The sequence below is a fragment of the Agelaius phoeniceus genome, chromosome 8 (genome assembly GCF_051311805.1).
Source record: "Agelaius phoeniceus isolate bAgePho1 chromosome 8, bAgePho1.hap1, whole genome shotgun sequence".
Classification (NCBI taxonomy): Eukaryota; Metazoa; Chordata; class Aves; order Passeriformes; family Icteridae; genus Agelaius; species Agelaius phoeniceus.
The window spans coordinates 9652768-9667158 of record NC_135272.1 but is presented as its reverse complement, the minus strand read 5'-3'; the positions used below and the strand labels follow the sequence as shown (position 1 = coordinate 9667158).

At 52.9% G+C, this 14391-nt stretch overlaps 2 protein-coding genes across 3 annotated transcripts; one reads left to right on the top strand and one right to left on the bottom strand.

Moving 5' to 3' along the window:
- Positions 1–17: 17 nt before the first annotated feature.
- Positions 18–8131, top strand: ALDH9A1 (aldehyde dehydrogenase 9 family member A1). The gene is made up of 11 exons (XM_054638156.2): positions 18–255; positions 880–1025; positions 2136–2265; positions 2570–2704; positions 3160–3356; positions 4128–4268; positions 4937–5125; positions 6071–6158; positions 6468–6609; positions 7094–7206; positions 7310–8131. The coding sequence occupies exons 1-11, from the start codon at positions 63–65 to the stop codon at positions 7402–7404; spliced, it is 1569 nt and encodes a 522-aa protein (XP_054494131.1). The 5' UTR covers positions 18–62; the 3' UTR covers positions 7405–8131.
- Positions 8132–8339: 208 nt separating this feature from the next.
- On the bottom strand, positions 8340–13930 carry MGST3 (microsomal glutathione S-transferase 3). Of its 2 annotated transcripts, none has more exons than XM_054638485.2 (6): positions 13690–13930; positions 11399–11522; positions 10292–10365; positions 9615–9672; positions 8841–8913; positions 8340–8554 (listed from the first exon to the last, which is right to left on the bottom strand). In XM_054638485.2, exons 2-6 carry the CDS (start codon positions 11513–11515, stop codon positions 8439–8441), a joined length of 438 nt encoding a protein of 145 aa, XP_054494460.1. In that variant the 5' UTR covers positions 11516–11522; positions 13690–13930; the 3' UTR covers positions 8340–8438. The 2 variants fall into 2 exon arrangements, with proteins under 2 accessions (XP_054494460.1, XP_077038064.1); XM_077181949.1 differs by lacking the exon at positions 13690–13930 and adding an exon at positions 12960–13118.
- Between the last annotated feature and the right edge of the window lie 461 nt (positions 13931–14391).

Below are 14391 nucleotides of genomic sequence, written 5' to 3'. Positions count from 1 at the left end.
TGAAAAGGCGTCTGAGGGAGAGGCGGCGCCTCTCGGCCGCGGCGCCTCACGGGATCCCGCCGATGTTGGCACAGTCCCGGCTCCCGAGCCTCCTCCTCCAGCTCCCCCGGCTGCGCTCAGTCGCTCCCGGCCTCGCCAGCATGAGCTCCGCCACCGGCACCCTCACCGTGCAGCAGCCCCTCAACTACCGCGCGGGAGCCCGCGTCCAGCCCGCCGACGGCGGGCAGCTGGAGGAGGTGTTCGAGCCGGCCACAGGTACCGACCGGGGAAAGAAAGCTCCGGGGGCTGGGAGAGCTCTGTGCCTGCAGGGCCCGCTGTCCTCGGCTTTCACCCGGGTGTCACATATGCGGTGTCCGGCTGCCCCTCAGCCGCCCTGCTGCAGTGGCTGAGCTCTGCCTCGGTGTTTGGCCATCGCCGTTCTTCGCGCAGAAATCAGCTTTCCCTCTGTCACTGCCCGATTTTGGCAACCCCCCCCGATTTAAATATCTCTGTAGTTATGTAATTGTAGTTATCAGTGTGTAGCGTTCAGCAGAATCGTTTCTAAGTGTTTAACCCTCCTGGGGAATGTGTAACGAGAGTCTTGAAGAGGGTGGTAGAAGTGTAACAAACTCAACTGGAAAAGCCAGGGATTTTGTAGCAACTGGAGGTAATTAGTAACCAGAACACGACTGTGGGAAAATTCAGCTCTTTTAATTGGAGCCAGCTGAATTGCAGCACCTCTTCTCTGGCTGATTACAAATCAGTGGGTTTCAGTGGGAAATCCTGTGCCTGGTATAGGTGGCTTGACTGAAGTATGTGGGGTCTGGTACAAGTAAACCACGTTCTGTGCCCCTTTTCTGAGATTTCCATCTCATTTATTCCCTGTTCAAAACGTGCCAGGTCGTGTGCTGTGCAAGCTGCCCTGCTCTGGGGAGAAGGAAGTTGATCTGGCTGTGCAGAGTGCAAAAGCTGCCTTTAAAATATGGAGTCAGATGTCAGGCATGGAGCGGTGCCGAGTGATGCTGGAGGCTGCCAGAATTATTCGGGTATGTTGGGGGGCAAACAGGGGTGGTTCTGTCTCTGAGCTTCCCTGTGGGTTATTGTGGCTCTTGGGTGCTTTAGCAGGACTTGCAGAGCTCCAGGAGTTGCTCAGGAGTTAAAACCCACCTTTGGCCAGAAGAGACAGGAGGCTGTCTCAGGCAGGGCTTTGCTCTTATCACTGGAGTCAGCATCCGTGCCTGCAGCTGTGGCCTTATCACTGGATTCAAGGCCAGTGTGTGCTTTCTCAGCTGAATTCTGTTAGACAGCATAAAACTGAAGCGACCCATTTGGCATCTTGCAGGCTTTGTGGTTCTTTTAAGAGCTCCAAAGATTAAATTTCGCTGCATGCAGTTTCAAAGCTGAAATTGCATAACTGGCATGGCTGAACTTTTGGCTTGTCGGAGGCTGTTGTTACATGACTGGAATGTGTCCTGGCAATAAGAGAAAGTAGGAGTACTGGTTTTTATCTGTCAGATAATACACATGGGGAGGATACACATAAGTGAGGTTTAACACAGACTCCTCTCCAAGATAACAGGTCCTTGGGCATCAGAGTTAATCTCCATCAAATTAATCTCCATTAAGTTCTTACACATCTGTAAGAACCCAGACTTTCCCCAGTGTGTATAAGTCATGAGAAAACTGTCCTTTATGCCAAACTTTTGCTTTTCCCAGACTTCCAGAGCAGGGTGATGTTTCTGCCTGGGAGATGGACTGTTAAAGGATGCTTCCCAGCTGCATTGCTTTGTCCCTCTTCACTGGCCTCTGGTTCCATCCTGATCTCGCTGTTTGCTCTTCCCAGTTCAGTTCTGCGAATTCTATCATTGTTTGCCAGCCAGCTTCTAAGTTCATGTTTGTTCATCTTTTAGATAAACAGGGATGTTAAACAAGACTGGACCAGCAGTGAACCCCTGCAGCTTTCCCTTTGACATTGCCCTGCACTCATCACCATGGGGACACTGATAAACAGCAGTTGGGAATGTCCCTTTTGGAGATGACCATTTCTCATGGCAGGATCTTGTTTGGGGTTTGTGTGCTCGTGAAGCAGCTGTCTCCTTGTGGGGTTCTGCTCCAGGCTTCTCTAACATGTTGTCTCTGTCCTGTGCTGCTCACAGGAGCAGAGGGAGGAAATTGCCACCATGGAGACCATCAACAATGGGAAATCCATCTTTGAGGCCAGAGTGGACATCGACATATCCTGGCAGTGCCTGGAGTATTACGCAGGGCTGGCAGGATCTCTGGCGGGTGAGGAGTTACTGCAGTTTGCTCTTTGCTCTCTGTCCCACCTTCCCTGGTAAATCTAGTGGCACAAAGCCATCTTTGCTGCTGATTTCCCTGAGAGATGGGCCATTCCTGAAGACCTTGGAAGGGTTCTGAGAGGTCTCTGCCCAATGCTGCCATGCTCTGTGGGCATTCACTCACCTTCTGTGAGCTTGTTGGGGTACAACTGTGTCTCTGCTCCCAGGCAAAGCCAGACCTGACCCCTGGGGGCTCTGACAGACAAGAAGGGACTTTGCTCTTTTCTACCCTCTGGCTGTTTTTATTGCAGGTGAACACATCCAGCTTCCCGGGGGATCCTTTGGGTACACTCGGAGAGAGCCCCTTGGGGTGTGTGTTGGCATTGGAGCCTGGAATTACCCTTTCCAGATTGCCTGCTGGAAGTCTGGCCCAGCCTTGGCTTGTGGTAATGGAGCCTTTCTGCCCACCCCAGTGTCTCTTCAAAGCCAAGTGATCCTGTGGGGCACAGTGATCTCTGGGATGGATTCTATGATTACCTTGAAGTGTTGAAGGATTAGCAGAATGTTCAGGCTGTTATTCTGGCAGAAAGGGAAGGGAAATGGAAGGAGGAAGATGTCAGATGTTGAGAGGTTAGGAGTGAATCCAGAAAAACACAATAGCTTGGCTTTGTACCAGATGGGGAAGGTCTCTGGAAATGTCTGCTGGGCAGGACCAGCAGCCCCATCTCCCCCAGCCTGTCCCCAGCAGCAGTGATCAACTAAAAGTGTTTCCTCCTTTTTGGGGGGAAACTTCTGGGCTCTGTTGAGACAAACTCACAGTGTGGGGTGGGGATTCTTTTTGTTTCTTCCCTGAAGCAGTTTGGGTGTTAACCCCACCTTGCCTGTGTCTGGGTTCCCTTAGGCAATGCGATGGTCTTCAAGCCTTCACCCTTCACCCCTATTTCTGTGGTGAGGTTGGCAGAGATCTTCACAGAGGCTGGAGTGCCCAAGGGGCTCTTCAACGTGGTGCAGGGTGGGGCTGCCACGGGCCAGCTCCTCTGCCAGCACCCAGATGTGGCCAAAATCTCTTTCACTGGCAGTGTGCCAACTGGCATGAAGGTAAAGACACCTTGAGACAAGGCTTGTATCAGCTACAATCAATCTGTGGTTGATACCTCCTTGAGCTTTTCTGCACGGGGCTTGTGAGTGTGGCAGCATTTTTGGGGCTGGGCAAGGAGCTTGCAGCACATACAGGGTCATGCTGGGGATCCAGTTAACCTGCTGGGCACGAGCTTGGCAGAGAAACCACTTGGACAGCTTCACTTGCTTGGCCCCTGGTTGCAGTGAAGTCTCTGAACTGCTCAGGTGGGTGTTGATGTTGGGAGGAGAGTACATGAAACAGCAGCACTAGAAAAATGTGGTTCTGGCTGCTATAAAGCACTAAAGCTGCATGCACCCTACTGTTTTTTAAGCAAGGGGATAGTTTCTGTGAGTTTCTCACCCTCAATTCATTATTCCAAAATTAAAGAAAGACTTTTGGGAATAAATTGTGAGTTGAAGGAGGGGAAATGTCCCATGAATATTCCCTACATTTGTGTACCTGTGGGTTGCAGTGACAGATGGCAGCTACAGCTGCCTGCAGCTTACGCTGAGCACGAGACTTCCTGCAAATGCCTCTCCAGGCTTTGTTGGCTTTATCTGTAAAAAAACAACCCCCAAACCATCTGAGGCTGTCCTAAGTCTGAACTCACCACATCTAGGGGAGCCCATCTTGCCCTTTGTGCTGCTTCTCTTATTAGTGAATGGTCCTTTGGGTCTCTCTTGCCTCTCCCCCCCCAGCCTCCCCTTGGCCAGTGAATCACTTGTCTCTTGTGTCCTTGTTCCCCTCAGATCATGGAGATGGCAGCTAAAGGGATAAAGCCAGTCACCCTGGAGCTGGGGGGCAAATCCCCCCTTATCATCTTCTCAGATGCTGACCTGGAGAATGCTGTGAAGGGAGCCCTCATGGCCAACTTCCTGACTCAGGGCGAGGTGTGTGGGAGTGGGGCCAGCCTGTGACCTCCTGTAAGTGAGGGATGCCCTGGGGGTCCCATCCTGCCACAACTTTCCCTGGGCACTGTCAGAAGGGATGCCCTGGAAGGAGCCTGAGCAGTGTCCCAGCACAGTGTGCCTTAGCCAACAGGACACACTTAGCCAGTGTCCTGTCCTTCCCTGGCACCAAGCAGCCAGCTCAGCACAGCTGCTCCATGCCCTGGGCACCAGTCTGGCACTCACAGCTCAGGAGAAGCTGTGCTGGTGTCCCCTGGAGGGGCAGCAGGTTCCAGCCTGGTGTGCTGAGCCTGAGGACAGGCTTCTGTCCTTCCCAAATTCGGGATCTCCACCCGTGCTGCAGGTTTTGTGTAATCCTGTTGGCAAATTTGCTCAGCAGGGTCATTTCTAGGAATTCAGGAGTCAGCTCAAGGTCTCTGCTGCTGGTGACCTGATACGTTTTTGCCACCTGGTGGCATCAGAACCACGGTGTCCAGCAAGGGCTGTTCAGTGCAGTCACAGCCCCAGGGTATCTCCTTGTGTTCCTTGTCCCCAGGGACGAGTTAGCAGTTGCAGCAGCTATGGAGGGGCTTTTCCAAGAGCAGGACCCAAGCAGGGAAGGACTGTGGAGTGCTGTGTTTCTATTCTGAGCTGCCTGTCCTGTGTCCTAGGTGTGCTGCAATGGCACCAGGGTGTTTGTGGAGAGGAAGATCCTGGATACCTTCACAAAGGAGGTGGTGAAACGCACCCAGAAGATCAAAATTGGAGACCCTCTTCTGGAGGACACGCGGATGGGAGCCCTCATCAACCGGCCCCACCTGAATCGTGTGCAGGGCTTTATCAAGCAGGCCAAGGAGCAGGTGAGATTGTGATGCTGCCTTGTGCCTGCCCTGAAATGTCTCTCCTGTTGGACAAACACACTGCCAGCTGCCCTCCTGCCCTGTGCCCTCCCAGTTAAGCTGTTTTTTTTGGTTGTTTTTGGTTTACTCAGTGGGTGTGTTGGACCACTAGACACAGAAGTCTGTGGGATCTGATGGGATGCATCCCTGGGTCCTCAGAGAATTGGCTGATGTAGTTGCTGTGCTGTTTTCCATGATACTTGAGAAGTCATGGCAGTCAGGTGAAGTCCCAAGTGACTGGAAAAGGAAAAACACCCATTTTCTAAAAGGGTGGTGGACAAAGAGCCTGGTGGACAAAGAGCCTGTAATTCTACAGACCCATCAGCCTCACTGCTGTGACTGTGCAAAGATCCTGGAACATATCCTCCTGGAAGTTGTGTTAAGGCACGTGGAGGACAGGGAGGTGATTTGAGCCCAGAACAGGGAGCTGCACCTGGGTCAGAGCAACCCCTGCTACCAATCCAGGCTGGGGGATGAGCAGATGGAGCAGCCCTGCAAGGAAGGACTTGGGAGTGCTGGTGGATGAGAGGCTGGACATGCCCCAGCCATGTGTGCTGGCACCAAGAAACCCCCAGTGCCCTGGGCTGCATCCAAAGCAGTGTGGGCAGCAGGTGAGGGGGAGTTCTGCCCCTCTGACCTGCTCTGCTGAGACACCACATAAGGCTCTGGAATCCTCAGCACAGAAAAAACACAAGAGGAAAGGCTGAGAGTTGGGGTGGTTTAGCTTGGAGGGGAGAAGGCTCTGGGGACAGCTGATTGCAGGATTTCAGTACATAACAGGGACTTAAAAAAAGATGGGGACAAATGTTTGAGCAGAGCCTGCTGGGATAGGCCAAGGGGCAGCCAGAGCTGGGCAGGATGCTCCTGGATGTGCCTGCATCCCTTCCTCTCTTGGCTCTTTTGCAGGGGGCAGAGGTGCTGTGTGGTGGGGACCTGTATGTGCCAGACGACCCGAAGCTGAAGAATGGCTACTACATGCGACCCTGTGTGTTAGGTAGGCTCCAAGTCAGCCATGGCACCATGGATGCTGTGGGATTTCTCCTGAGAAATGAGTTCAGCTTTGTTACCTGGCTCTGTGATGGCCCCAGCATGGATGGACACTTGGATGGGGGTCTTAGAGAGAGCTGAGGCTTCCAAGAACTGCATCCAGGGAAATCTGTGCTGTTGGTGCTTTTGAGGTGCAGGGTGTGCCTGGCTGCTGTGCCATGCTGGGGGCTGTCTCCAAGGCTGTGTGGGTTGCTGAGTGCACAGGCTGTGCTGCTGCTCTTCCTCCTGAAGCACTTGTGCTCTGCCACGCTTCCAGGGAACTGCAAGGATGACATGACGTGTGTGAAGGAAGAGATCTTTGGGCCTGTCATGGCCATCCTGCCCTTTGACACAGAGGAGGAGGTTCTGGAGAGAGCCAACGCCACTAAATTTGGCCTGGCAGGTGGTGTCTTCACCAGGTATGATGGGCAGTGTTGTGGAATCATTCTGGGGACTGAAATACTGCAGTGATTTGCTGCTCCTCTTGCAGTGCCTGGGCATGGGTATCCTCTTTCAGAAAAGCTGAGGCAAGGGATTGCCAAAAGGGAAATCTGTAAATGACTGCACATCTCCCATTTTTCCTCCAAGTGTTGGGTGGCCCAGCTGTCCCTTGGGTTCCTCCCAGCCTGGCTTGGCCTGCTGCCTGCCTTCCTGCCCCTCCAGGATGCACCAGGAGCTTGCTGTGCTGCTGTTGGCTGCTTGCCCCACTCTGTATTGCTGTATTGTCCTGCCCTCTGGAACTGAATGCACTTGGAGCATCCTTGGGAATTGGTGCTGCCTCCTTTGAGCAGGCAAAGGCAGAGTAGGGCTGGTTGGACTCCAAAAAGCCCTGCTGGCCTTTCTCCAGTGGGTGTTGCCTGGCAGGGAAGGAGGGGGTCTAGCTGAATTGCCCTTTTCCTGCAGGGATATCCAGAAGGCTCACAGGGTAGTGGCTGCTCTCAAGGCTGGGATGTGCTTCATCAACAACTACAATGTCAGCCCAGTGGAGCTGCCTTTTGGGGGATACAAGTCCTCAGGTGAGCTCTGTGTGACCTCCCCTGGTACCTGCCAGCTCCAGGGGCTGCAAGTGGCCACTGGCACTGCCTGGAGCTGTGTCCTCACTGCAGCTCTTCCCTGCAGGATTTGGCAGGGAGAACGGCCGGGCAGCCATCGAGTACTACTCACAGCTGAAGACTGTCTGTGTGGAGATGGGGGATGTGGAGTCTGTGTTCTAGTGCCTCTGGGGCCTGCTCAGGGCAGCATCAGGCAGCTCTTTGCTGCCAGCCAGAGGTGTGGATCATGTACACAGCAATAAAGTTCCCTACAGTTGTCAGTGCCTGGGGGGAAGCTGAGCTGGAGCAGCGTTCAGCTACCCTGCTCCTGCAAGGGGGGTTGGACACACAGGGCTCAGCTCTGGTGGACAGGGGGAGGCTCAGAGCAGGAGGCACCAATCTGGCTTTTGGCAGCAGCTCCTGCAGGCTCAGAGGTGTTACCAGAGGCTTCCAGGCTGAGTGCCTTCATTCCCATTGCCTTCCACCCTCCATCAGCTTCACTTCTGGCTTAGGACCCTACTTGATGCAGCTATGAGCTCTTGGACACAATTATACCCTGTAACTATCCTGACTGACCCTGTCTGTTCTGTAACCACGTAAAAGCCTTAAATGCATCATTGTTTATTCCCTCTAGACCCTTGGTAACATCAACTTTTGTTTTTTTCTATCTGTACCTTACAAGTGGGACAAAACATTGTGGGGAAGGTTGGCTGATGCTGCCTGGGCCAGGCATGGCCCTGAGAATCACCTCCACACAAGAGTGGTGGTGAGCTCCAGCACAGAATAGTGAAAGCTATCTCACTTCCTTCCTGTAAACTTACTGTTCTTTATACACATGATGAAGCAACAATTTCAATTGTTTTCTTATGTCTTTTTTTAGCAATCAAATAAATACTTACTCTGGAACAAATTCTCAGTGTGACATTAATTGAGGGATCCAGAAATGGGGTTGTTGCTGTATGAGTTAAATGAGCTGCAAGGTGGCTTTTTGATCACTAAAATCATAAAAGCTAGAGGGAGCATCTCTGCCTGACAGACAGATTTCTGTAGTCCTACAAAACCAGAGTAGTTCTAGCATTCTGCAGAGCTTCTTAAGAAAACCCTCTGTAACTTTAGAATGAAAATACAGAATGGACAACTTCCTTTTATTGAGAAAGAAAAGGAAAAAAAACCGCAGGAAGCCAAGTGTTGTAAAAGAAAACAGAAGAAAAGTCCCTTTAGCCTCTGCAGATGAGCTGGCAGCCCAGCTGCTCGTAGGCTGCATAGACAGCTGTGCCCACCAGCCCAAGGAGTGCCACGGAAGCAAAGGCCCCTCTCCTTCGGTTTTTGGGTTCTGGAAAAAAAATCAGAATTTGTCAGTTCACTGAAAGACTAGCCCAGCCTGGAGACTGAAGAGGGAGCAGGAACTAAAGGGAAATCCCCAGGGCAAAACAGCTCAGGCCTCTTAGGGTAGGCATTGCTGCTGGAGGAGAGCTCTTCCCAAGAGCAGGAAGAGCATGCTGCAGTGTTGGCAGCCTGTAGATCTGCACCCTTTCCTCCACACCTGGCTGGGGGCAAACTCCTGAGGTCACTGTAGGAGACCTGAGTGTCAAAGTGTGTGCTGCAGGGCACAGTCCTACCTCCCGTGTAGTAGCCATAGGCATAGATGAGCCTCCCAAGGATCCAGGTCATGCCAAGCCCTGTGGCCACTCTCTGCAGAGAAAGGAGAAGCATTAAAAGGCTTTGGAGGCTTGAGCAAAGTTGTGCAGGCAACCAGGTGCTCAATCTCATGTCACCCCTGGCCACTTTAGTGAGCCACAGCAAGGAGCAGGATGGTGGAGGCAGCTGCTGCTCCAAGCCCTGCTCCACTGCCTCCAGCAGGTGTTCCAAACTTCCACCTTGACTCTTCATTTAGAGCTCACTCCAGTGTGGCTCCCATTTGCCAGATGTGCCTACGCTGCATCCTTCCCTCTTGGAAAAGAAGTCTGTCTTCAGGAAAGATCTAATTTGTCTTTTGATGGCAAAGACACAGCTACTGGATTTGGCCTCTCCCATGTGCCTGTCTCCTCCCAAGATGTCTGCATCTCTCAGTTAAAAATAACCCAGGCTTTTGTTGACTTCTTTTGGCAGGGCTTGGAAAAACTGGGCTGAAGGGATTCTTCCCACTCAGTGACCGGAGGCTGCAAATGCTTTGCTTTGTCTAACAAGGCACCTTTAGGGGAAGGGCTCTAACAGCTCAAACAGCAGTAATGAGTTTATTACTTGTGATTCTCCTGCAGAAGGCCTTCTACAACTAAATTTTAAGAAGGGGCACTGCTGTTAAGTGTGATGTGGCTACTGAAGGGGCTGTCCTGGCCTCCTGCCCCCCACCTTGCCCAGGTCAGGGAGCCAGAGCAGAGTCCTGCATCACTTACCGGGTGGTAGACTCCACCAGTGCCTAAAAAGAACAGGAAGGCAGGGTAACTTTCCAATCTGAAAATAAAAGTGAGGAGGTTGTGTTTGTGCTCAGGTTGCTTACAAAGACAAAACTCCAGAAGGGCAGAAACTGCAAACATTCCCTGCCAAGGGCATTTCGGGCTCATCACGAGTCTCTGTGCTCAGTGCTGTGGCTGAGGAAAGAAGAGATCTGAGCACACACAGTTTTAGGGGCTCCTCCCAGCCTGTGCCTCTCTCCCAGGACACCCACCCACCCTTTCCATTTTGTTCTCTGAGCCACTCTAAACATTCCCCAGGAGTTGTGCTTCCCAGCACCCCTCTGATGTGCTGCTGCAACCTGTCCATAGGAGCTGGGTGGACTTGGGCCTCTCCCCAGGGAGACCTGGGCAGCACAACAAATCAGAACCTTCTGGAAACAAAATTCCTCACATCTTAACATCTACCCATGGAAGCAAACTGGTGGGAACTGGGGAAGAGGAGACAGCTTCACGGCACCATCCCACAGTTTAATGCACGGAAAGGAGCCAGCACAGCCTTCCTGCTAAGCTCTGCAGGCTGAGCCTGGATCAAAGCAGAGGCAGCAGCACCTCTGGGGCTCTGGGCCCTACCCCCAGCCCTGTGTGTTCCCAAGCCCCTGTTGAAAGGTGTCACTCACGTGTTCTGGTGCGCACGCTGGATGCAGTTGAACATCTGCCCGTTTTCAGGGTCCGTGCTGTACATGGTTGGGTACTGCCAAACAATAAACCAGCACCAAAGCATCAGCAAGGGAGGCCTGCAGCTCCTCTCCCCAGGAGCCCAGAGCTGCCTGGGTGCTTGCAACACCAGCCTGCAATGGCAGCTCAGAGCCTGTGCCTGCCCTGGGGCCCACAAAAGCTCTGTTCAAGGTCACTGCCTTCCTGGAGCTGCTGCCTGCCTGCAGAGGCCTCAAATGCAGCCCTCTGTGCACCACTGCCTTCCTGGAGAGGCTTCCCCAGGCCTCAAATGCAGCCCTCTGTGCACCACTGCCTTCCTGGAGAGGCTTCCCCAGGCCTCAAATCCAGCCCTCTGTGCACCACTGCCTTCCTGGAGAGGCTTCCCCAGGCCTCAAATCCAGCCCTCTGTGCACCACTGCCTTCCTGGAGCTGCTGCCTGCCTGCAGAGGCTTCCCCAGGCCTCAAATCCAGCCCTCTGTGCACCACACACACTGGCTCCACTTGCTCCAATCCTGACTTGATGCAGCAGGAATGGGATCAGCCCAACAGGCAGCTGAAGCTGCCCTCGTGCTCACCCTGCTCGTCACTTCCATGAGTGAGGTGGTGAAAGAGCAAAGGAGCAGTGGTTTGTGCTGAAGCCAAGTGGCACAGCAGCCACTGCATGCCATGGCCCTGACTCACAGCTGTCCCCACCCAGCCCACAGCTCTGCCTGCCATAATGGCTCCCCAACAGATGCTGAGGGAAGGTCACTTGAAAGATTTGTGACAGCGCTCACATGCTCCCCCCAGGTTTGAGAAACCTTCCTGTCACTTTTGTGCCACTACAACCCCTTTCCCCCCAGTGCTGCATCAAGTCTTATTTGCAGGGAAAAAGGGCTGAGCAGTTTCTTGCCCATCAGTGCTGCCAAGCTCTTTCAGCTTGATGCCCCAAATCCCAAGCTGTGCTATGCTTTCTGGAGAGCCCTCAGCAGCTCCATCCCTTCTACACCTGTGTGGTGGGGCAAGAGCTGTCAGCAAGTCACCCCAAACTGATCAAGGTGGCAGCAAGCTTGCCATGCCTGAGCACTCACCTCCACACGGTACCTCTTGCGGGCATTGCTCACGTTGATGGCGAGGTGTGTGACCATGACAAAGCTGGCAGCCCCAGTCAGAATGACGTAGCCATACTCCTTGGAGAGAACAGCCATCGTGGTGCTGCCAGAGAAAGGGAGCCTGTGAATGCTTGGGGAAGTGGCACCATGTGAAATAAGTGCATGGAAGAGTTGCTTGGACTTGGACTCCAAGGGCTACCAGCACAGGGAACTGGCTGAAGGAATTTATACCTTTTGTACCTTTCTGTACCTGCACAAATCAGGAATTGTCTGCATAGTTCCTGTCAAGCAAGGCTTAAAATCACCTAAGCATTGGTGGGAAATGGTGTCTGGAGAACCTTAGTGCAGCCTGGGCAGAAACTCATAGGCCTTTGCAGCCCCAGAGCTAGGGCCACCACATGAAGTCAGTTTATTTCCAACCTATTCCCTAAAGAGAGATGTTTCTTCATGCACTGGGAACCACACCTGTGGAACTCCTTGCCAAGGGACATTGTGAGTGCAGGCACTTCGCATAAATTCAACAGGAAACTGGGCGAGTTCTGGGAGTAAAAGGTAAGTTGGGAGTTAGAACAGAACCTGGCTCAGAAATCCCGTGAGCTGGAAGGAGCTGGGCTACATCAATGATTAATTATATTTATATTATATTTATATGAGGTCATCCTCATATAAAATACTAATAAAACCCAGCACTTCAGCAATGATAACTGAACCCATCTGGGTAGAGCCACTGGCCAGATGACTGATGCTCAGCCCTGCAGCTCCCAGGAAGCCTCTCAGAGTCACAAACTGGTGAACAGCTCCAACAACACACAGCTACTGGCATTTACAGACATCTGCCCCAGCAGCCAGGGGACACCAGGGCCTGTGTGGCTTTTGTTTAATGGTTCTGTGCTCCCTCATGCAGGCCTGAGACAGAAGCATGGGGCAGAAGGTGCACCCTGCAGCCTCTGCCATGCTGCCCTACATTCCACATTTTCACTCTTTCCTGCTCAGCAGCCCCCACAAGCCTGCTCTGCTCCACACAGAGCACTCCAGCTCCCTCCCTGCTGCCAGAGAGCACAAGGGCCCTTCCCCACAACCATCTTGCACAACCCCAAACCTCAGATGCCTGTCTGGGTGAGCCTGGAGGGTGCTGCATGACACAGCCCAGCAAAAGACAGCAGAGACCTCCCCACAGCACGGAGATAATTCTCCCAACCAAACCCCAGTTGGTGCCTGTCTCCAGATGGTGCCTCCACGATGTAGTGAGGTTTTGGTGCCTCCCTGCACTGACCCACCAGCACAATCTGTCAGTGTGGGGAAAAACAGGCCACCTCAGGGAACTGCTGCAAAGTCTTCCTCTTGCACCCCCCCCAAGGGATTTTTGGGGACTAGAGGGTTTTATTTCTCATTTGCAAAGGATTATCATCGATGGAGCAAGGTGAAGACAAGAGCTGGCTCTGTCCACAGGAAGTGAGGTAAACAATTATCAGTAAGAATATTAAAACCCTGAAGTAATGAAGAAAACCCAGCTGCATGCACCTGTAATTGAGGTTAGTACCTGACAGGTGATACACTGAAAATAGAACACGTAGAGCAGGTTGGTGGTCACATTTTCCCCTTCAAATTACAGGGTTGTTGGAGAACCGGGCATTTTGCCTTCCAGCACGAAGTTATAATCCGGGGGTTTATCTTGGGAGCAAAGAGCACGGCAAAGCATTAAACCGGGTGTGTCATAAAACTCCTACTTTTACACGACTGATATCGGAGCGCGCCTCAAGCCTTTGCTCTCGTAATTTAGTGCCATATAAATCACTTCAAAGTCACCAGGACTCCCATGGTCCTTTCCGGATTGTGGTGCCCGGAGCGTTTCAGCAACTTTTGCCCGCAGCCGCAAGGCCTTTGCTGTCACGGTGCACAAAACTCAATTTCTCCCTTTTTACCCTGCTATGCCACAGACACGAGATTTTGGAGCATGACAGGGCACAGAGCGGCGGGGGAAAAAGGGTCCTTCCCAACTCTGCCACAACACTGCAGCTGCTGTGAGTCAGCAAAGCGCCTTAAGGCTCCTCGAACAGCCCCACGCGTGGATTCGGACTGGATTAGCCGGCGTAAACTCAGCCCTTCGAGCCGGCAGAGCGACAAAAGGGGGCCGGGCCGAGCCCTGCTCGGCCTGCTCGTCCCGCTGCTCCCTTCTCCCGCAGCCTCCCCCGGCTGGGAGGCGTCCAGGGCGTTTTCCCCGAGGATAAGCTGCCCCTAGGCGCACCCCCTGCCCCCCGGCCCGCACTCACCCTCGGCGCGGCGCGGAGCAGCGGCGGGACGGAGCCGGGATGCGGAGGGAGCCGGGGCGGGGGCGGTGCCGGGCCCGTCCCCTCAGCAGCAGCGCCCGCAGGCGGGGCCCGCGCTCGGCCCGGCGCGCTCGGCCTCGTGCTGCGAGGGCTGAGGGGGTGGGGATCGCTGAGGGGTTCGCTGTGTCCTCAGCCTGTCCCCCATACCCTTCCTGCCATTTTACCCATGCGCCGTTTACAGTTTAATGGCTCTGAGCTTGGTAATTCACACCGTGCTTGCTGAAATCTCCTGGTTTGCCCTGTTAGCTCAGCAGACCCTGCAGTGTGTTTCACACGTGGAGTTGCTGTGCTGGGTCATCGTGAAAAATGCGTATTTTACGATTGGTTTTTCGCAAATATTAAAATGAATATTATATGTGTTCTGTTAGAAAGTTATGCTGAATTAATTTGCTTAAGTAGTGTGTTAAATATAGTTTTAGGTTATAACAAAATGTTAAAATAGAAACTATGCTATGTAAGATATTTTTTTAAAGAAAGGATTCACAGCGAGATAGCAGCCACAGGACACCTGAATCTTTCAGAGAAAGAGAATTTACTGCTCCCTTATCAGAAGAAACAAACTTCTTCCTGCCTCGATCAGTCATGAAGACACCATCAGGATTGAGAGGAAGAAGCTGACACTGACCAGACAGAATCCTGTGTTTG

What these genes read in the sequence shown, in the direction of transcription:
- ALDH9A1 (XM_054638156.2), top strand. Translation starts at nt 63, where the DNA reads ATGTTGGCACAGTCCCGGCTCCCGAGCCTCCTCCTCCAGCTCCCCCGG. An exon ending in ACTTCCTGACTCAGGGCGAG is followed by an intron (nt 4,269 to 4,936) that starts GTGTGTGGGAGT and finishes CCTGTGTCCTAG; the next exon opens with GTGTGCTGCAATGGCACCAG. An exon ending in TGGGGGATACAAGTCCTCAG is followed by an intron (nt 7,207 to 7,309) that starts GTGAGCTCTGTG and finishes TCTTCCCTGCAG; the next exon opens with GATTTGGCAGGGAGAACGGC.
- MGST3 (XM_054638485.2), bottom strand. Translation starts at nt 11,515, where the DNA reads ATGGCTGTTCTCTCCAAGGAGTATGGCTACGTCATTCTGACTGGGGCT. An exon ending in CAGCGTGCGCACCAGAACAC is followed by an intron (nt 9,673 to 10,291) that starts GTGAGTGACACC and finishes TTTTATTTTCAG; the next exon opens with ATTGGAAAGTTACCCTGCCT. An exon ending in CTATGGCTACTACACGGGAG is followed by an intron (nt 8,555 to 8,840) that starts GTAGGACTGTGC and finishes TTTTTTTTCCAG; the next exon opens with AACCCAAAAACCGAAGGAGA.